The sequence below is a fragment of the Oryctolagus cuniculus genome, chromosome 11, assembly GCF_051225735.1.
Source record: "Oryctolagus cuniculus isolate XC-2025 breed Fujian yellow rabbit chromosome 11, ASM5122573v1, whole genome shotgun sequence".
NCBI lineage: Eukaryota > Metazoa > Chordata > Mammalia > Lagomorpha > Leporidae > Oryctolagus > Oryctolagus cuniculus.
This window is the reverse complement of record NC_142877.1, coordinates 42,377,323-42,398,302: the sequence shown is the minus strand read 5'-3', so window position 1 is coordinate 42,398,302 and position 20,980 is coordinate 42,377,323. Positions and strand designations below refer to the sequence as shown.

General features: G+C 49.6%; 1 protein-coding gene across 1 annotated transcript in view; it reads right to left on the bottom strand.

Annotated features, from left to right (window-relative positions):
- The window catches only part of PCSK2 (proprotein convertase subtilisin/kexin type 2), a 317,876-nt gene that overhangs the window by 13,445 nt on the left and 283,451 nt on the right, over positions 1-20,980 (bottom strand). The window contains exons 8-10 of the mRNA XM_002710961.6: positions 18,737-18,912; positions 3,621-3,836; positions 1,463-1,563 (exon numbers count right to left, since the gene is read on the bottom strand). Coding sequence (XP_002711007.1) covers positions 1,463-1,563; positions 3,621-3,836; positions 18,737-18,912 — 493 coding nt within the window. The remainder of the gene's footprint in view (positions 1-1,462; positions 1,564-3,620; positions 3,837-18,736; positions 18,913-20,980) is intronic.

Below are 20,980 nucleotides of genomic sequence, written 5' to 3'. Positions count from 1 at the left end.
TCTTGACTTCTGTTACAAGAATCAAAGTTTAGACTAATCCAAACAGAGGACTCTCTCACCTTGGGAGTTCCCCCCCCCGCCCCCCGCTTCTCTCTCTCTCCTTCTATCATATCTTTCTACCTATCTCTCTATCTATCTGTCATCTATCTACCTTAAAGTCATATAATTATGCCTTTTCTGCTTGAAGGCAGAAGGCTATAGTAGATACTTGTTTCAAGTCCCTTCCTATTCTAGGAACCAACTCTTGCCTCCTGCGCAAATCAGAAAATGCGCCACATATGTGCAGAGAGACAAGTGGGGCTGCCTGCAGGCAGATGCGAGGAGGTCAGGTTGCCTAGCAACTGCCGATGGAGAAGAGGGACTCATTTTTCCTCCCCCAGGAGCCCAAATCCGACTTCTCACAGGTTTCTGGGTGCTGCATTTCCTGAACACTCCTTGCACAGCTGGTAGTTGTTCTTACACCACGTATGAGGTGTTTCTGAAGCCCAGTGTTTATGTTGGAACATAAGGCCAGCCCCTGGCTTCACTGGAGGGGACCAGCAGGTGCACAGGCACCTCCACTGATGCTCTAATCCAAGCAAGTGCAGCAACACGCGGCTTCTCTATGGGATGGTGAGAATGTGGGAATGGTCTCCTCTTACCTGTAGCTTCGAAGGTTTCCCAGAAAAGCTCACTCTTGATCTACACTGCATGACCCGGCCCACCTTCTCTCCGTGTTAAAGGATTCACTTACACATGCACAGTCTTGAGTAGGAGGTCCTTGTTGGCCACATGCTCTGAAACACCTTGTGAGCCACCCAGCTGGGCCATCTGATTTTCCTTTTCAGCTGACTGTGACTATTAGTGGGGTCAAACAGCCAAGGGGACAGACAGAGGACAAAGGGGGTGGATTTCATAAAGACAGACATAATATCCATGGGATGGGCATTTGGCACAGTGGTCAAGATGCCAACTGGGACACTCATATCCCACACCCAAGTTCAAAGTCCTGGGTTCAAGTCCCGCCTCTACTTTGGACTCCGGTTTTCTGCTAATGTGTACCCTGGGAGACAGAGGTAATGGCTCAAATAGTTGAGTCCCTGCCACTCATGTGGGAGATCCATTTGAGTGGATGGAAAATCTTTTTCTTTCTGCCCTTCAAATTAAGAAGAAAAAACAAAAGAAATAGCTGTGTGGCCTAATTGGTATCTGAGTAAGTTGCTGAAATGTGCTAAAGTGCTGTCGGGTGCAGGGGTTTGTGCTCTCCAAGGGTTAGAGTTTTATGGTGTGTGTGTGTGTGTGTGTGTGTGTAACTGACTTAGGGCCCAGGCCATTTAGAAATATCCAGCAGAGTTCACTGGCCCTGACTATTCACTAGCTCCCCAACTGGCTGTTGACCCCAGGGACATCTGGTATGTGGGTGGAGAGATGTGTGTTAGTGCACCCTGTCGGGCCAGCCCTGGGCCCAGAGCTATCAACATACTTCGCCTCCAAAGCCAGTGCAAACACGCCAGCTGCCTCGGGAGCAGCAGCAGATGTCCCAGAATGCCTCAGAGTGCAGTTCCCATACAAATCTGTGGTTGCCTGCAAGGGAAGACATTGAGTAATGAGCGAATACACTGTGCTATTTTGAACTCTCAAACTAATAGGGAGCAGGGGATTATATATTTCTTTTGTATAAACTGCACTTGTTTTCTGATTAGGAAGCTAAAGATGAAGCTAAGGATAAGCTCAGCATCCATACATCTATCTCTTTGCAATTAATTTTAACTGAGCTTCCTAGCAGTCCATGCAAAAAGGGATGTATAATCACACATAGTTACATTGAGAAGTCAAGATAAGTCAATTGTTCAAAGAAGCATATCTGGCTATATCAGTGAGGAGAGAAACATTTACTTCCTGAATCTGTAAAAGAAACACTAGGAGGTGGTGATCAATCAAGGTGGTGATCCATCACCCACTGCCATAATCAGTGCGAACCCAAATTTTGTGGCGTTGGAACTGGTTCTTGGAAAGCACAAGGGCCATTTCATCAGCATTTCTTTCTCACTCGTGAAGAAAAGGATGTCATTCCTGAAGAGGAAGAATAGTGTGCTCACCTAAAGTCTGCCAAGAATAAGATATTAGAAGTAAATATTTCTCTACATCTAAAACTCACAGAGAGGCACTGAGACACAGTGGGTCAACACGACCCAACAGGCGTGTGAACACCTCCACAAGTCTCGTTTCAGGGGTGTGGGGGAGCTGACAAACTGAGTTTGAAGGAATTCTCACAAGGAGAAAAACCTTATTTCCAACGTTTGTAGAGCCAAGATCTTCATTAGGATCATGTACAAACCACAGGCATTCTTTCTGTCTGTAGGACCCTCAAAGAGCCTATTCCTTTAGGAACAAAGGAGGTTTAAAGGCATCTACTGGGCAAAACTACAGCATTCAGAGGAAATTCAAGGCTCTTCCCTAGCCCCGGTAGGAAGAGAGTCATGGGTAAGGGTTGAGCTCAAAGCCACTGTTGAGACCCTGGAGGGTAGGGAGTGAAACCTCCCTCGTGATGGAAGCATCACAAGCTCAGCTGGACAGAGGCTTCGGCAGCTCATCTTTTCTGCTTGGTTCTCTTCCCTTTCTGCCCGTGCTCCTCATGGGTAAGAGAAGCTGAGGCCTCCTTCTCCTGGGAGGACCTGGCATGCTCTCCGATCTCCTCTAGACCAACTAAGAGCCCCTGCAGGGCTCCTGGGAGGGACAGGTGTCAAAGTCAGTGTCTCTTTCTAGGTAAAGGACTTCTCTTGGCTCACATGGGAGCCCAGCCAGCTTGCCAAGGTGGGAGTCCTGATGCGGAAACACAGGGTGGAAGCCCTAGCTGGTACTGAGGCTTTGTTCTGGGTTCCTGTCCTCCTGTCTCGCGAAGCCTCAGAGCAGGGGGTGGGTGGCCAGTCGGGGGATGTAGCTCACTGGAAACTTACGAACCATCTACTAGATTCCTGGCATGGAGGTCCCAGGAAAGGTTAAGTGAACCACATAGCCACAGAGGAGAACGGATCCACAGGGGTTCATTATGTTGTACAGATGACATATTTGTAAGGGGCTAAGAAAATTTACCATTGCAACCCTGTTTGTTCAGGAAGGAATAACTGCTCAGAAGAAGGCAACAAATAACCTTCTTGCTTTCAGAATTATGGATCCATGTCAAAATATGATGAAAGTCACAACCCTCTCTCGAGAAAATTCACAGGTGTCCCCAGTTTTAGGGGGCTGATAGGCCCAGAAAATTCTATCCAGAGATGCTATTTTTAAATAACCATCATACATGGCTCAGATGGGGTCACAGTGTGATGTCACCATTCTCAGTTATTCTTATGAATGATGTGCTGGGAAAACTTATTGGTAAACTGGGGTGTATCATTACTTGCAAGCTAAAATAATGAAGAAGAAAATCTATGGAACGTGAGCTAGAAAATAGTCATCCTTGTTTCCTCCTAGCATATGGTAGGGCTTCACCTTGTAATAGAAAGTAAGTGGGCATGAAGGAAATGGGTCTTTCCCTCTGAATTGATGTTAACCCTTTGAGAGAAGGAGGGGAGCTAGCAGAGCAACCCACCCCTGTCCCAGTGGGCACGTGGAAAGGAGGACAGAGTGGTCGTACTCACCACACCGGCCTCGGGATTCCTCTTCCTCCCGTTGCTGAAGGTGGAGGCCAAAGTGGAAGAGCAGCTCTCATCATACAGGGCAGTCCTGCCATCGTTGATGGCCGAGTTGATGGAGATGGTCCACATGCTTGAGGCGTAGCCATCGCAGTTGCAGTCATCGTAGCTGCCACCGTCCCCGGAGGCCCATACGTAGATGCTGCCTTTGCCCCCACGGCCCTGGGGAGAGCAATGGGAGATCTGTCATCAACTCCGGTGCCTGCCAGGGAGCCAGGGGTTGCCTGGGTGCAACAGCAATGGGAGACGGGGCCGGCGCTGCGGTGTAGCGGGTAAAGCTGATGCCTGCAATGCCAGCATCCCATATGGACACTGGTATGAGACCACACCGCTCCACTTCAGATCCAGCTCCCTGCTAATGCGCCTGAGAAAGCAGCAGAGGATGGCAGATGCTTGGGGCCTTGCACCCTTGTGGGAGATCTGGAAGACATTCCTGACTCTTGGCTTCGGCTTGGCCCAGCCCTAGTCATTGTGGCCACTTGGGGAGTGAACCAGAGGATGGAAGATTCTCTCTCTCTCTCTCTCTCTCTCTCTCTCTCTCCCCTTCCCTCCCTCATCTCTAATTCTGACTTTCAAATGAATGGATAAATGTTAAAAAAATAATCAATGGGAGATGCTGCCACCAACTCCAGCACCTGCCCGGGAGCCAGGGGCTGCCAGGCGTGGGCAGTGATGTACGCAGGGAAGGCTCTGCCCAGGGAGGGTCAGGATTTGGACTCCTTCATCAGCCGAATCCATGACTGGATTCACTGTTTGTCTATACTGGAAACCACATGGTTCTGGTGGGCACCACAGGAAATATTTTTTCAGGAAGGACCCAATATAAATAGCCACCTGAGTTTGCAATTTAAGCTGGGATAACATGATTTAAAAAAGCTGGAAAACACTCTGTGGTTTACAAACAGGCTGCTTTTCTTTTTTTTTTTTTTAAGATTTATTTTATTTATTTGAAAGACAGAGTTACAGAGAGAGGTAGAGACAGAGAAAGAGGTCTTCCATCTGCTGGTTCACTCCTCAGATGGCTGCAATGGCTGGAGCTGCACCAATCCGAAGCCAGGAGCCAGGAGCTTCTTCCGGGTCTCGCTTGTGGTGCAGAGGTCCAAGGACCTGGGCCATCTCCTACTGCTTTCCCAGGCCATACCAGAGAGCTGGAAGAGGTGCAGCTGGGACTAGAACCAGTGCCCATATGGGATGTCAGTGCTTAGGCCAGGGCATTAACCCGCTGCGCCACAGCGCCGGCCCCAAACAGGCTGCTTTTCAAAAAAAAATTGTGAAGATAGCACATACTCACTGTAAACAAAAGTCAAAGTATATGAAAGGAAAATGAAAAGAAATCCCTCTAGAGGTAGTTATTATCCCTTTCCTAGACATTTTTCAGCCAAAATGGAAGTGTATGTGTATACATGTTTGTATTTAGCAATATAAGATATGTAAGGGGCTGGTGCTGTGGCATAGTGGGTAAAGCCACCGCCTGCAGTGCTGGTATCCCATATGGGCACTGATTCTAGTCCCAGCTGCTCCACTTCTGATCCAGCTATCTGCTATGGCCTGGGAAAGCAGTAGAAGATGGCGCAAGTCTTTGGGCCCCTGTACCCGTGTGGGGGACCCGAAAGAAGCTCCTGGCTCCTGGCTCCAGATCAGCTCAGCTCCGGCTGTCGAGGCCACTTGGGGAGTGAACCAGCAAATGGAAGACCTGTCTCTCTCTCTCTCTCTGCCTCTCTGTAACTTTGCCTTTCAAATAAAATAAATCTTTAAAAAAAAGATATGTAAGGTATTTATAACAGACAGTTACATATCATATATATGTTTACATAAATGACATGTAGATACCTTTTACCCAAATTACATAAAATTCTTACACATGTGTATATATATTTCTTCTTTATCCTATTAGATAATACTGGGTTACTTAGAATTTCAAAATTTTCTTTTAATAACTTGAAAGAGTGAGAGAGTGAGAGAGATCCCATCTGCTGGTTCACTCCTCAAATGCCCACAACAACCCTTGGTTAGGGCCAAAGCTGGAAGCTGAATTGAGGTCTCCCACAGGTGGCAGGAACCGGAACACCTGACTCGCCACGGCCACCTTCTAGGGTCTGTACAAGCAGGAAGTGGCATCTCGGGCGGATCTGGAGATTGAACCCTGGCACTCTGACATAGGATGCGGGCATCTTAATGGAAGTCTTAATAGCTAAGCTAAGTGAACACCGTTACAATGCCTTTTTTTTTTTTTTTTAAGATTTATCTGTTTATCTGAAAGTCAAGAGTTACAGAGAAAGGAGAGGTAGAGAGAGAGGTCTTCCATCTGCTGGTTCTCTCCTGAAATGACTGCAATGGCCGGAGCTGCACCAATCCGAAGCCAGAAGCCAGGAGCTTCTTCTGGGTCTCCCATGCAGGTGCAGGGGCCCAAGGACTTGGGCCATTTTCTACTGCTCTCCCAGGCCATAGCAGAGAGCTGGATCGGAAGTGGAGCAGCTGGGTCTTGAACTGGCACCTATATGGGATGCTGGCACTGCAGATGACGGCTTTATCTGCTACACCACAGTGCTGGCCCTAAAATGCTTTTAAATGTAGTATTATTTGACATTGTCCCTGTGTGAATGAACACCAAATATAAGAGGGAAGTCTTATGTGGTCAAGTAAAGCATACATAATGATATGTACAGTGGTCACTACCACATGCTATTCACTTATACAGGGCAAGCTTCGTCAGAAATACCCGCAGCTAGTGTTGATCCTCTGCTCCAACCATACTTTCAGCATCCTTCTCTTCCGTCTCCCTTCTCCCTGCCTCTGTGGGTCATCTCCTTTCCACTTCAAGAGCCCTGGATTGGGCCATGGGCCTCCTGCTTCCTACTTTCTCACCCCCAGAGCATTGGCCTTGGGTCCTCGGTGGGCAGGAGAGGGTCAGATGTGCAACCTCCCTCCACTCCCCAGCCTGGCCCCAGGGGCTCCGGGCCGCTGTAAAGCCAGAAGACAAAAGGCACTGGCAGAGGAAATCTGTCCCTGCGTGGCCACCAGTGGGCCACATTCCTGCCGTAGAAGTTAAGGGCAGAGATAGCAGCAGCAGGAGAGATGACTGGATTACTGCCAAGTTCCCCTGACATTTCCAATCGTTGCTAATGAGAGTGGGAGTTAATTAGCCCTTGATGGATAAGGCTGCTAAGTCAACAAGCATTGATTCAGCCACTGGCTGAGAATCATCCTCAGCATCTTGGTAAATCGATACTAGGATACTCCACCTCTACAAGCAGGTGCTCTCGGAAACCAGACGGGGAGCGGGGTCACCCCACAGCAGGTGTGGAGGATCACACACAGCAGACTTAGACTGGGGCTCCAGATCAAGAAACAGCACCCTCTGAAAGTGAAACTTACAGGAGTCAGGATGAATGGGACAGACTGACCATCTGCAGAACTCCCCCAGAACAAGTCCACACGCAGGCTGCTTGTGAGGCCAAGAACCTTTGCTGAAAGGAAATCAGCACCCAGTGTCTTTGTCTTGGCACAGGGAGTGTGGTAGATTTACCAGAATGTCAAAATTTTCACAATTCCCTGTAGGTGCACCCTTTGCAATATGGCCTTGAAGCCCTGCCTGTGAAGAGAAGTCAGTTTCTTACCCCTTCAAAGCAGGCTGGCCTCGTGTCCTGCTTTGGCCAACAGAACGGGGTGCAGAGATTCTGAGTCAGTCCCAAGCATAGGTCTCAAGCAAACCCGTGGACTTCTGCTGTCTCTCCTACGCCTGGGTTAGCCTGCCTTGGATAAGAGACAGAGCCCAGGCGAAGTCCCCGCCCCAGCTGACAGCCAATCACTGCCAGACATGCGAGGGAGGAAGTCCTAGACCAGCCTGCCTCTGGCTCAGCCTCCAGTTGACTACAGCTGTGTGAGTGAGGCCAGCTGAGTTTAGCCAAGACTGGTGCAGGTCAGCAGAGCAACCCAGCTAACTGTCGACCACAAGCAAAACGAATGGTTAGTCTTTTAAACTACTGAATTCTGGGGTAGATCCACAGAGAGCCTGTTTCTGAGTAAGCAGCAAAGGGTTTGCTCTGGACTGGAAGACTTGTCCAAATACAGTTCTTTTTTTCCCTGGGAATGTTAAACTTTGTTTTCCAGAGTCATATTACACACTTGAGGCTGTGATAATTATATCTTGGCTTCTGATGATTGAGTTTTAGGGCCAAACAGTCCCTAGCTTCCTGGGGGAAGATGGGTCTACAAGGAGAAAAATCCTAATTCTGGGGACAGAAATGAGTGGGGAAGCAGCAGCTGTAGCAGGGCTAAGAGCTGACTGCGGGTGGGGCTGAGAGCCGCACCCCTGCCCACGCTTCCTTTTTAACCAGTCTGACCTCCGGCTTCACCTGGACAAGAGCTGGGCAGAAACGGAGCCAGAACAACCATGACCCACATTCCAGTCGTCAACAGATACAGGGTCCGATGGAAGAAATGAAGGGTGACGATCACAGCAAGCATTCCTATGGCGCCTACTGTGTGCGTGAAGTATGTCACATAGTGAGCTACTGAATCCTCACAGCAACAGTAGATACATCAAAGATCAAACCCTTCAGAAGAACTCAACAAACTCAAAAAAAAAAAAAAAAAAAAAGGAAGAGAAGGAAAAAAAATGTTAGGTTAAACGTTAGGTTTTAAATAAGCCTGCAGGTCTCTAGAGAGACACAGACGAAGACTGTATCCACTGGAAAGACACACCACGTTCCTGAGTAGAGACAGCATTCCAGAGGCACCACTCTCCCTTACGTCAATTTATAATTTTAACTCGATCCTAATACCCAAACTGTATACATAGAGATTCATTCAGGCTAAGAAGGCCACATCTGGGAGTTCAACAGCAGGGTTTTTGTCCAGGAACAAGTGGTAAAGCAGTCAAAAATGCAAATGGGGTAAGGGAGATTAGGAAGTTTGTGACCTTGGAGCTGGGAGCCTGCCCCGTGGAGGGAGTTGGGCTGCAGAGGGTAGGGCTGTGGGCTGGGGAGCTCCACCCTTACTCTGATGTATGCTCCATGAACGGAATGGCAGTCGACCTTCCCACGCTGCCTGTATTGCAATTGTCTCTTTGCTTTACTCCACTTCTGCTTTATTTCTTTTTTTTTTTTAAGAATGCAAGTGCATTTAGGTGATATTAGGTAAATTTTCACTAAATGCAAACTTTTCAACCAGGCATTAAATTCTTGTCTAGGAGCGATTTTCACCCCCTGCACTGAGTGCACTGTTGGAGACAATTTTGGTGGTCATGACTCTGTGCCTGTGTGTGGCTAGTATCTAGTGGGTAGAGGCCAGGGATGTACTTACAGCAAAGAATTCACCTGCTCAAAATATCAATGGTATGAAGTTTAGAAACCCTGGCTCTAATGTAATGGTAAAGAGTGTGGTGCTGGCATCTCGTCAGCTTCTGTCGAGGGCCCCCTAGTGGAAGGGCAAGTGAGTGAGTGTGAAAGGGCGAAACAGGAGGGTGAGTTTGCTTTGTAAGGGCTTGTTCGTGCAGTCACTGATCTGCTCCGCAAGAATTGTATTCATTCCTCTTAACAAACTACCTCTTAAAGTCCTACCTCTCAATGGCAATCAAATTTCAACTTGAGCTTTGGAAGAGCAAGATCATATTCATACCAGAGCAACGTGTAAGCTAAAGTAACCTCTTAGAAATTCAAAACTTCTTAGAAGTTCATGCAGATCTTGTATTTTGCTCATCATACAGAAATGTTAGCAATCTCTCACCATCAGCCCAACTGAAGTTCTAGCTGGCGATGGGTACGGTTGGTTCCCTGTGCCCCCGGCACATGGCCTGCCTCCCAGAGGGAGAAAATTTCACTTGGAGGGGCTTGAGACTCCACCTTAGTAAATGGGTGGTGACCCCGGTTAACGAGCAGACCAAGCCCTGTGGTCCAGTGGTGGGATGGGTGTGCAGTTACCTGGGGAAACAGGCGAGGGAGAGCTGCCTTTTCCCAAATGCTCAATTATAGTACTTTGCACTTCCAATCACCTTGGCATCTTAATACAACATTGATGTACTTTTAAAAAGTTATTGTATTTTATACCATGAAAATAATATTCACTGTAGAATAATTGGGATCTATAGACTGTAGAAAATAAAATCCTTTCTAATGTTCCATGAATAGATAATCTCATGATTCCTGCCAGTTTCATATATAAATGCAAAGTCTAAGAACAGATATAAAAATAAAGTTGAGATCATAAAATGCATCCACTTTCTCAGCCTTCTTAGAATGTGTTTCTCACTTACTATTATACAATTAACATTGCCTTATGAGACTAGTACCCTTCTATATCATAATATTTTATCAGTCTTATTAAATAGCCATTCCATAATTTACTTATTTTCTTAGGTATACATGGCTGATTGTTTCTAGTTTTTTAAAGTGCATTATGTTTAAAATGAATGTAATCAGCAGACTCATAGAATGGCAGATGTCCTAAATAGCACTCTGGCCTCAGAATCAGCCCTAAAGGCATTCGGATCTGGCTGAAAAGCCCATGAGAGTATTTCAGGCATGGAAAGCCAAGACACTCTGGCAAAAGATCTCTGCGAGTGAGATCCCAGTGGAAAGAAGAGGTCTTCAAAGAAGGAGGTACCTTTCTCTGAAGGGAGGAGAGAACCTCCACTTTGACTATGACCTTGTCTAAACAAGATAAGAATCGGAGAACTCAGAGGGCTTCCATAGCCTTGGAAACTCATGACCGGAGCATAGGGAGACTACTGATGCCATAGACAGGAGTGTCAATTGGTAAAGTCAACAACAGGAGTCACTGTGCACTTACTCCTCATGTAGGATCTCTGTCCTTGATGTGCTGTGTATTGAGATTTAATGCTATAATGAGTACTCAAACAATATATTTCACTTTGTGTTTTTATGGGGGTGCAAACTGTTGAAATCTTTACTTAATGCATACTAAACTGATCCTCTGTAAAAAAAAAAAAAAGAAAGAAATTATCAACTCCCAACTTGACTCTCACTGGGATTAAACATGACAATAGGTCTGATCTGATTTCATCATCATTTAAAAAAAAATCATCTATTATTTCTCACTTTATGTTTCTGTGTGAGAGCAAACTGTTGAAATCCTTACTTAATGTATACTAAGCTGATCTTCTGTATATTAAGATAATCGAAAATGAATCTTGATGTGAATGGAAGGGGAGAGGGAGTGGGAAAGGGGAGGGTAGTGGGTGGAAGGGACGGTATGTGGGGGAAGCCATTGCAATCCATAAATCGTACTTTGGAAATTTATATTCATTAAATAAAAGTTAAAAAAAAAAAAGAAAAAGAAAAAAAAAGCCATTGAAGGGCACATCTTTGAAAAAGAAAAAAAAAATGAATGTAATCTAGGCTGGCGCCGCGGCTCACTAGGCTAATCCTCCGCCTTGTGGCGCCGGCACACCGGGTTCTAGTCCCGGTTGGGGTGCCGGATTCTGTGCCGGTTGCCCCTCTTCCAGGCCAGCCCTCTTCTGTGGCCCGGGAGTGCAGTGGAGGATGGCCCAAGTACTTGGGCCCTGCACCCCATGGGAGACCAGGAGAAGCACCTGGCTCCTGCCATCGAATCAGTGCAGTGCGCCGGCTGCAGTGCGCCGGCTGCAGCGGCCATTGGAGGGTGGACCAACGGCAAAGGAAGACCTTTCTCTCTGTCTTTCTCTCTCACTGTCCACTCTACCTGTCCAAAAAAAAAAAAAAAAAAAAAAAGAATGTAATCTTACAAATGTCTTCACATTTTTGTTTATTTCCTTGGGTAGAATTTCTAAAAGAGGTAATTTTGGATGAAAAGGAATGAATGTTTGATGATTCTCGATCTATATTATTGCTCTATAAAGTTCATTAACGATTTATATTTTTAACAGGATTGCAGTACATCTGGGTCAGGATTTAGGATTACTACTCTTTTTTTTTTAAAGATTTATTTATTTATTTGAAAGACAGCATTATAGAGAGAGGTAGAGACAGAGAGAGAGGTCTTCCATCTGCTGGTTCACTCCCCAGATGGCCGCAAGGGCTGGAGTTGCGCCAATCCAAAGCCGGGAGCCAGGAGCTTCCTCCAGGTCTCCCACGTGTGTGCAGGGGCCCAAGGACTTGGGCCATCTTCTACCTGCTATCCCAGGCCATAGCAGAGAGCTGCATCAGAAGAGGAACAGCCAGGACTAGAACCGGTGCCCATACAGGATGCCGGCACTTCAGGCCAGGACATTAACCCGTTGTGCCACAGCGCCGGCCCCAGGATTACTACTCTTTAAAAATAATTTTGCCAGGGCTGGTGCTGTGTTCAGCGGGTTAATGCCCTGGCCTGAAGTGCTGGCATCCCATATGGGCGCTGGTTCGAGACCCAGCTGCTCCACTTCCGACCCAGCTCTCTGCTGTGGCCTGGGAAAGCAGTGGAAGAAGGCCCAAGTCCTTGGGCCCCTGCACCCATGTGGGATACCCGGAAGAAGCTCCTGGCTTCTGGCTTTGGATCAGCACAGCTCCTGCTGTTGCGGTCAATTGGGGAGTGAACCATCGGAAGGAAGACCTCTCTATCTCTCTCTGTCTCTCTGCCTCTCCTCTCTGTAACTCTGACTTTCAAATAAATAAATAAATCTTTTTAAAAAAATAATTTTGCCAACTTGGTGGATCAAGACGGTACCTTATTGCTTTGAGTTACCTTCCCCTTGATTTTTCTGTGAATCTAAAATTTCTCTAAAAATTAAAGTCTTTAGAAACAATTACAGACGTTGAGACAAGGGTCTGCGAACAGGTAGTTTATTTGGGGGGGAGGAAGGCAGGATCTCAGGAAGCAAGAGACACCTCCATGCCTGCCTTGTGGTTGGGTTCATGGATGTTCAGCAGGAGTAGGGATGTGAGGTTCTCCAGAGAGGCCAAATTAAGAATGGAGCAGTCGCCCTTATCCTTGACTCAAACCCTTGACTTGAGGCATGTCCCATGGCACCTGCGGCTGTCTCTGTTATGTCCTGGCTTACAGGTGGCGATGAATGTCTCTGATGTCCAAGGTGATGTCCACTTGGCCCAGAGGGGTCATTTCCTTGGTAGAGCCTGAGGGTGGAGTGACCAGCTGTCTGGTTTTGATCAGAGTTCAGGGCCTTCCTGGGACACAGGAAGTCCAGGGCAGACAGGGACAGTTGACACCCACCAGCCTTCTCTTCTTTTTCCTCTGCAGACTTATAAAAATCGAAGGGCCCAGAACAGCACCTGCTCCTGCAGAGGCACAGCCGCAGACTCCTTACTGCAGCTGGCCTGCTCGTGTGCACACCTTCCTATGGCTCTCGGAGGATTCCGGATCACCCCTTGGCAGGAGGCATTCATCGCCGGCCAGAGGCCCTGGCACTTGGAGCCCTGGGCATCCGTCCCACGCTCTGATTAAATTCTAGCAGGCAGCAGGGGGGCCTCACAGTGCCCATACCTGATAAATCACCGTCTCCCCAGGCAGCCCTCCGCCCCAGCCCCTCCTTTCTGGATGGTGGCTTTGGAGCAACTCTCTGGTAGGTGGCCCCTGCCCATACATTCCAGTCGCAGAGCTGTGATCTGTGCTGGTGTCCTTTGCAACCCCTGAGGAGTGATGAATAAGAAGTTGGGATGTTGTCCCCAGAGTCAGCCAAACATGGGCCAGGGTGGCCCCCGGAGGCTGCATGTCCTCCCGATGGAGAAAGAAGTTCATGAATCGGTCAGCACCCCCCGGGCCCTCCAGGTCTGATTCCCCCTGAATGGCTGCTCTTTGTTCTCCACCAGTCTTCTTGCAATGGCTGCGTCCTTTCCTCCAACACAAAATGCATGGTGTCTTATTGATCCAGAGTGACGGCTGCTGGTTGGTTAGGCTTACTTATCCCTCGGCTGTCAGAACGTCCTGTGCCCGGGGGTTCTCTGATCAACAGCACCAGCATCAGCCCTGTATCGTCTCAGGGCTTCTTCCCAAGAGGCTTTGCACACCTGCCCTGCGACTGAAAGTGCTGGAGCGTTTACTTTCCGTGGGAGCAAACCTCCACAGGGCTGAGGATGGGATAACTCCAGGTGGTTCTCCGCGGTTTCCCGTGGGATTAAGGTCCAGTTGCTCATGGGGTACCTGGCCTGATGCCTCAGCCTGCACTTACCCTACTGTCCCCTCTTGGAGCTGCCCAGTCACTGCTGGTTTTCCTTCTCCCTCCCACCAAATGACTTGACTGCAAATCTTGTTGCAGAGTCTGCTTTTGGGGGATCACAAACAGTTAATCATCGGGTGTCATGTCAGGAGTCTCTGTCACTCACATCCCAAGTATAATGTGACAAAGGCTTTAGCTTGTAAACTCAACATGTGGACTGTAAAATTAAAGGCAAAAATATTAAAAATATTAAGCAAAGGGAAAAAAAGCTTCTCCTTCTCCTTCTCCTTCTTCACAGGCAGAGTGGACAGTGAGAGAGAGAGACAGAAAGAAAAGTCTTCCTTTTGCCATTGGTTCACCCTCCAATCACCGCCGCGGCCGCTGTATCGCGCTGATCTGAAGCCAGGAGCCAGGTGCTTTTCCTGGTCTCCCATGCAGGTGCAGGGCCCAAGGACTTGGGCCATCCTCCACTGCACTCCCGGGCCACAGCAGAGAGCTGACCTGGAAGGGGGGCAACCTGGACAGAATTCGGCGCCCCGACCGGGACTAGAACCCAGTGTGCCGGCGCTGCAAGGTGGAGGATTAGCCTATTGAGCCACGGCACCGGCCTTCCTTTCTTCTTGTCTGTTTGCCTCAAGAATTTATTGAGGGGCTGGTGCTGTGATGTAGTAGGTTAAGCTTCTGCCTGAAGCACCAGCTTCCCATATGGGTGCAGGTTTGAGTTCTGGCTGCTCCGTTTCTGATCCAGCTCTTTGCTAATGGCCTGGGAAAGCAGTGGAAGATGGCCCAAGTGTTTGGGCCCCTGCACCCATGTGGGAGACCTGGAAGAAGCTCCTGGCTCCTGGCTTTGGATTGGCACAGCTCTGGCCGTTGCGGCCATTTGGGGTGTGAGCCAGTGGATAGAAGATCTTTCTCTTTCTCTTTCTCTTTCTCTCTCTCTCTCTCTCTCTCTGTAACTCTTTCAAATAAATAAATAAATCTTAAGCTCATTGAGCACACATAGGAGCTGCAAACCCAATCCCTAAGGAAGCAGGTCCCACCTAAGGAATGGTGGGGACCGTGGCAGACAGCATATCCTGATAAGGTCTTTTATTGCCTTCTTCTATTTCTTCTTCCTTTTTCATCATAAGTGTTGGTGTGTAACAGGGGATAATCTGACCCCTTTGTTTAGGTGACCTTTACCTTTCAGAGGTAGTTTTCCTGTAGAATAGACAGGACAATGGGAGCGGCTGGAAGGAAATCTTTGCTGATGTATCCGACACCCTTCACTCGCAAATTTCTCCAATATCATTAAAAAAAAAAAGCTTGAAATGAGGAAAGAATCATTCCTACAGCCTGGGGAAAGTCAAATGAGGAATCTTGTAGTTTCCATCCTACTGATTTCACTTTCTGAAATATTTACACGCTGTCCTCTGAAGACGAATTAACAGTTCTTCTCTCAAGTTGTAGCGTGCTTGGCATGTTTTGCAAAATGATCATGCTGGAAAGGGCCTCTAGTTACAGCCAGGAAGGCCACAGATGGAGGAGAAAGAAACAGCCAGCTTTGAGATGCACTGGAGCCATTCACAAGTCCCTGGGAGGTGGCAGGGGCCACCCAGGGGTGCACTGCCCTCAGCGCCATCTGCCTTTTGAGTCTAGATGAAGGGCCCACAGGGCCTATTTGCCTGATTTTTATTTGGCTTTGGGTGCCCAAAATATGCCTCAGTGAAAATCTACACCTGCTGGGGTAGAGGGGACGTGAGCCAGGTGTTCCCCTGGGTGCCTGCTGACTCCCGGTGCTTGGTTTGGAACGTGTCATTTCTCTCCAATCACACAGTGAATACAGTGTGATGAAAACGAGCTGTGTGTGTTAGGAGTTTCAGGCTAAAGGCACCTTGAGGAGCCAGGGCACTGAAACGGGCTGGCAGCACACCTGCTGTCCCCTGTGCTCTGTCCCCCTCCCCTGCCACCCTGCTGGTGACACCCTCTGTCAAGCGCTTGATGCCACCCGAGTGTCCGGCCCTGCTTCAGAGGGGCTGGACTTCCACAGCGGTCTGCACAACGCTGTAGTAACGCATCACTTCACTTCTTTCCCACGTGAGCGCCATGCGGGGGTCACCGTCGGTGTTTAGCCAATGGCACAGTGCTGTTCACATCGAGAACTCCGCTTCCCATTCCATGGCTATGTCCCGGCATCCCCGGGTTTCCTGCGAGTGCTGAGTCTCCTGAGACGTGAGGCCTTCGCTTGGCCCTCCATGGTCTCGGGGTGACCTGAGACTCTGGTGGGGAGACACAGATCCTCAGGGTTTCAGTTATTCTTCCTCCTAGGGTTCCCCCGCCCAGAGGAAATCTCCACACTCACTTGGGTGTTGGTGCCCTTTCCTTATAAGGAGAAGATACAAGCTTGGAAATGGCGCAGTTTAAGGGGAGCCAGCAGACCCCCACCATTCAGGGGTGTGCTGTAAATGGTTAACAACCAGATCCCTGGAGGGGACAGGAAGGGGACAGAAAGATCTTCATGTTTGGTGTTTGCTGACTTCCGTGTCTAATTTCAAGCTACCCACGTGTCACTGAGGGTCAATTGCAGGCCAGGCCTGGCCACTGTGGGAGCTTCTGTGTGCTTGTGCCACTGGGGTGACGGTCTTAGAGAATGGAGGAAGGAGACCTCACAGAGTCCTGGAGGAGAAGACAGAAGTTGTCATTGGATCAGTGACCAACCAGCTTGGCTATAAAAGAGAAAGCCAGGTGATGGCAAGGTGACTGTGGCGGAGGCCCAGGCTCGTTTCCACGTGACAGGGGTCTGGCCAGATCTTGTTCTAAGAAGGGGAGGCTGTGTGCTTCCTGGAGTGGTCTTCACAAAGCATCACAAACTGCATGGCCAGTGTCCCTCCTTGTGCATCCTTGCAAGGAAGCCCTGTGGCTGAGCTCCCTGGGTCTCTGTTCTGGAAACCCAGAGACAAACTAGAGCATGGGGCTTGGTTATCAAGTAGTTCCTCCAACCCATCACCCTGATGAGGACATACGAGGGTGACTTGTAACGTTCATGGATGGAAAAATGGAATTAAAATACTTTTACTTTGGTGGAAAAAAGTTTAGAAACCCATGTTAAGCTGCTGCTAACGTCAGCATCTCATAGTCGAGTGCTGGTTGAAGTCCTGCCTGCTCTGCTTCCGATCCAGATCCTTGGTAATGCACCTGGGAAGGCAGAGGCAAACAGCCCACGTGCTTGACACCTGCCACCGGCATGGGAGACCCAGATGGAATTCTGGGCTCCCAGCTTCAGCCTGACCCAGCTTCAGTTGTTGCAGCCATTTGGGGAGTGAACCAGCAGATAGATCTCTCTCTCTCTCTCTCTCTCTCTCTCTCTCTCTCTCTCTCTGTTTCTCTCAGGGGCAGGCACTGTGCGGCATGGTGGGTAAAGTCACCGCCTGAAGTGCCGGTGTCTAATATGGGCACTGGTTCGAGTCCCAGCTGCTCCACTTCTGATCCAGCTCTCTGCTATGGCCTAGGAAAGCAGTGGAGGATGGTCCAAGTCCTTGGGCCCCTGCACCTGCATGGGAGACTCAGAAGAAGCTCCTGACTCCTGGCTTCAGATCGGTGCAGCTCCAGCCCCTTTGGCCATTTGGGAAGTAATGGATTCATGTGTTTTCCACATACAGATTGTAAGTAATTTAAATATATATGTAGACTGGGTGAATTTTGCGATTTATTGCCAACAGTGCTAGTTCTACAACAAAATATGGCTTATAGACATTTCCTCTGAAACTTGTCAGAATCCAAGGAGCAGAATTAAAAAATAATTCTTACAATTCTGTTCCAAAAGTCCACACATGAAATTTCAGACACTTTTCCCCACACGCTGTGGTCAGAGCCTCATGGCTGACCACAGAGAAAAAACTGGCCACGCGGGGAAGCCACCACTGTCAGCTGAGGTCAAGTGCAATCTCTCCCCAGACGAATGACCGGGTAGTGGAGGTGGCGTGAGGTACGGTGAGTAGCTCAGGGGTACAGTGAGTAGCTCAGGGGTACGGTGAGTAGCTCAGGGCATCAGAACGTCTGTGCAGGTGCTGCTAAGGGAGCAGAGACATGCCATGTGCACCCCACCCTGCCCAACCTCCTGACCCATGGGGTGCACAGGGCTTGTGAAACAAATCAGCAGTGACCGGGACAGGCCACCCGGCATTTGCTGGACACTTAGTGCCACACGGGTGCATGCTGACCTCATGCACAGCTGACAACAGCCCCCCAGGACTCACCATTGCACCGGCAAGAAGAGAACGGGTGCAGCAAGGTCAAGCCCCTCGCAGATTCACGCTCAGCGCTGAGTGATGGGTGGGCGCTTGAACCTTGGAAGACTCTGATCCCCGAGCCTGGCCCTGCCCGGAGACCCCAAGGAAGGAGCCTCTGTCCTCTCACGAGGTGGCCACTGCGCCTCGATTCCGGGCTGCCCTCCCTGAGGAGCCACTGCCTCAGTCCCTTCTCCCGGGCTCCTCTCCAGGAGCCGCGGCCAGGGAAAGGCATCGCTCAGACCTCCGCTGTGGGAGCAGGGGGGCCACTGTCCCAGGGACTGCCCCCTGCAGCCACCAGCCTGTCTGCACGGAGCCCCTGCTTCCTGTGGGCTGCTCCTGACCAACCACGGAGCAGACGGACACTGGGCCGTAGACACGGAGCAGAGGGATCACCGGGCTGCAGATGCAGACAGAGCATCCTGTGAGTGGGCCTGTGGTCTGAGACACTCCCTCCGCAGCCCTCTGTCCGGGGCCAGGCTCCCACCTCCCCCTGATGTCTCCCCTGCCCTCTCCTGGCCCCTTTGCTATATTCGTCACAGGAGTTCCCTCCAAGGCCCCTTCGTCCCTACACCTTGCACACCCAAGGTAACAGCCCCACCCTCCCACTGCCCTGCCCTCCATCCACCTGCTCTAGTGTCACCACCGCTTCACCTGCCCTGTCCCACCTTGGGAGCACACTGGGCCTTGAGTGGCAGGGCCGTCTTTACCTTGTTCACGCCGTCGGCCATGGCCTGAAGTGTGAGCTCCCGGGGCCCATCCACCGTCTTCCCGTTGTCCGTGGGGCCCCAGCTGGCACTGTAGATGTCTATCAGCTGGGGCATGTGGCTGATGGAGGAGGCCTCGATGATGTCCGTCATGAAGGGCTGGTCCAGCATCCGGATACCTGCGGGCAGGTGTGAGCACAGGGAGCACTGGGCTTGGTACTGCAGCTCATGGGGGACTTGGGGTAGACGAGGCTGGGGTCCTGGAAGGGCTGGGGAGTCCCAGTACCCTGGGGGACAACACTATGGATTCTGAGCATCAAAAAGGAGGCAAAAGCAGCCCCAACTGCTTCTGCTTGGACCCCACACATGGCCTTCTTCCTGTAACTAATGAAGATAACTTTACCCGGCCCCCAGCTCTCCTGGGATTCAGAATGAGGGGAGACCACCTTTGCAGATGTGATTCCTGGGTCAGCCTGTTTCTCAGTGGAAACTCAGCTTCCAGGGACGGAGCGATGACTGGGGAAACACAAAGCTACTGTGTGTGAGAGGTGAGGGAGGCAATTGGTGTTAGACAGTTAAGGAGAAATGCCAGAGGGCAGAGGGCAGAGGGCAGAGGGTGGGGCAGGGAGAGTAGAGGGGTGGGCGGGGGTTAGGAGAGAGGACTCCCAGCTGCACTGTGGCTGAGAAGGGATGCTGACTAGGAAGGAGGACACAAACGTGTGTTACTCTGAAATACATCTTACAAGAAAAAGAATCTAGATCCTGACACCCTTCCTTGCCCCGCACGGTTAACAGGTGTTATTACTCGAGGATATTGTTTCAAGAATGCTTCTCTCTTTTTAAAAATTTTATTTATTTGAGAGGTAGAGCTACAGAGAGAGGGAGAGATACAGAGTGAGGTCCTCCACCTGCTGGTTCTGCAACAGCTAGAGCCAGGCCGATCTGAAGCCAGGAGCTAGCAGCTTCTGTTGGGTCTCCCATGCAGATGTAGGAGCCCAAGGACTTGGGCCATCTTCCACTGTCTTCCCAGGCCATAGCAGAGAGCTGGTTCGGAAGTGGAGCAATTGGGACTCGAACTGGTGCCCATATGGGATGCTGATGCTGCAGGCTACGGCTTAACCCACTGTGCCACAGCGCCGGCCCTCTCAATGCGTCTTTAACCTTCCATCACAACTGTTTATGGGAGCACTTCACGCACCACCAGACAGCAAGGTCTCAGAGTCCAAGGGATGCATCTATTTTGTTCACATCCATGTCCTTGGGGAGAAGCGTGATGCTTGGTATTTATCTTAAGCCTGACAAATATTTGGTGAATAAACATCTGGCATTATTGTTTTTTGGTTGATTTTCTTCCCAACAGAGACCCAGAAGAACAAACAACAACCAGCCTAGGTTGTCCGTCCTCAACATTTATCCATAATCAGGTCATCATTTTTGCTAACAAACATCTAATTATCAGGGAAAACCTGCCCATTCAGAGTAAGCTGAGTCTTTGGTTTGGACTTCCTGGGGGCTAGGTTTTATGGTTTATTTTATAAGGAGGTAGGAAAAGTAAAGCTCTACATTTGCTTTTGATATACTTATATTTTATTTATTAAAAAATATCACATTCAACAAAGGTAGCCAATAGGCCACAGAACAAACTGCACAGGGCAGCTGCTTCTTGCACCAGGCTGTGCTTGCTCTGTGGGTGGGAAATTAACACCGAGAGAGCAGCACTCACTGGCCTGCAAGGAGAAAACGCTGATGCTCTTGAACTTGTCCAGCACCCGGATGTCCAGGACTGAACTTTCCACCTCAATGAGAAGTTGAGAGAAGTTCAGCCCTTCAGCCCTGGCCAAAGGCAGCCTTGAAGGTCCTGCAAACCAACCCAGAGCATCCCTGGTTTATGTAAGAGCCGGTGCGGGGTGCAGCCGGTGGAGCCTTGCACGCCCCTGCTCTGGCCCCGTAGCCTTTCTTTCTTTCCTCTCTTCGTGGGTTCCCTTGGAGCTGCACAAGAACACCAAGCTGCTGTGTATTAATCTTCTGACTGTTTCAGCATCGGGGAGGCAGAGCTGGCCACAGACTGGGAGCAGGGCTCATTCATATTCAGGGGCCAGGCGCCCGACATTCTTTTAATCACGTTAGGCTCAGGAGGAATGAGGCATGCGTTAATTGAATGAGATACAGTATTAATTTTGCAAGCAACTGCACCATCAGCAGCTAAGACAGAAGCTCTGGGTGACCTGAGGGTGTTCAGGGAGGGCC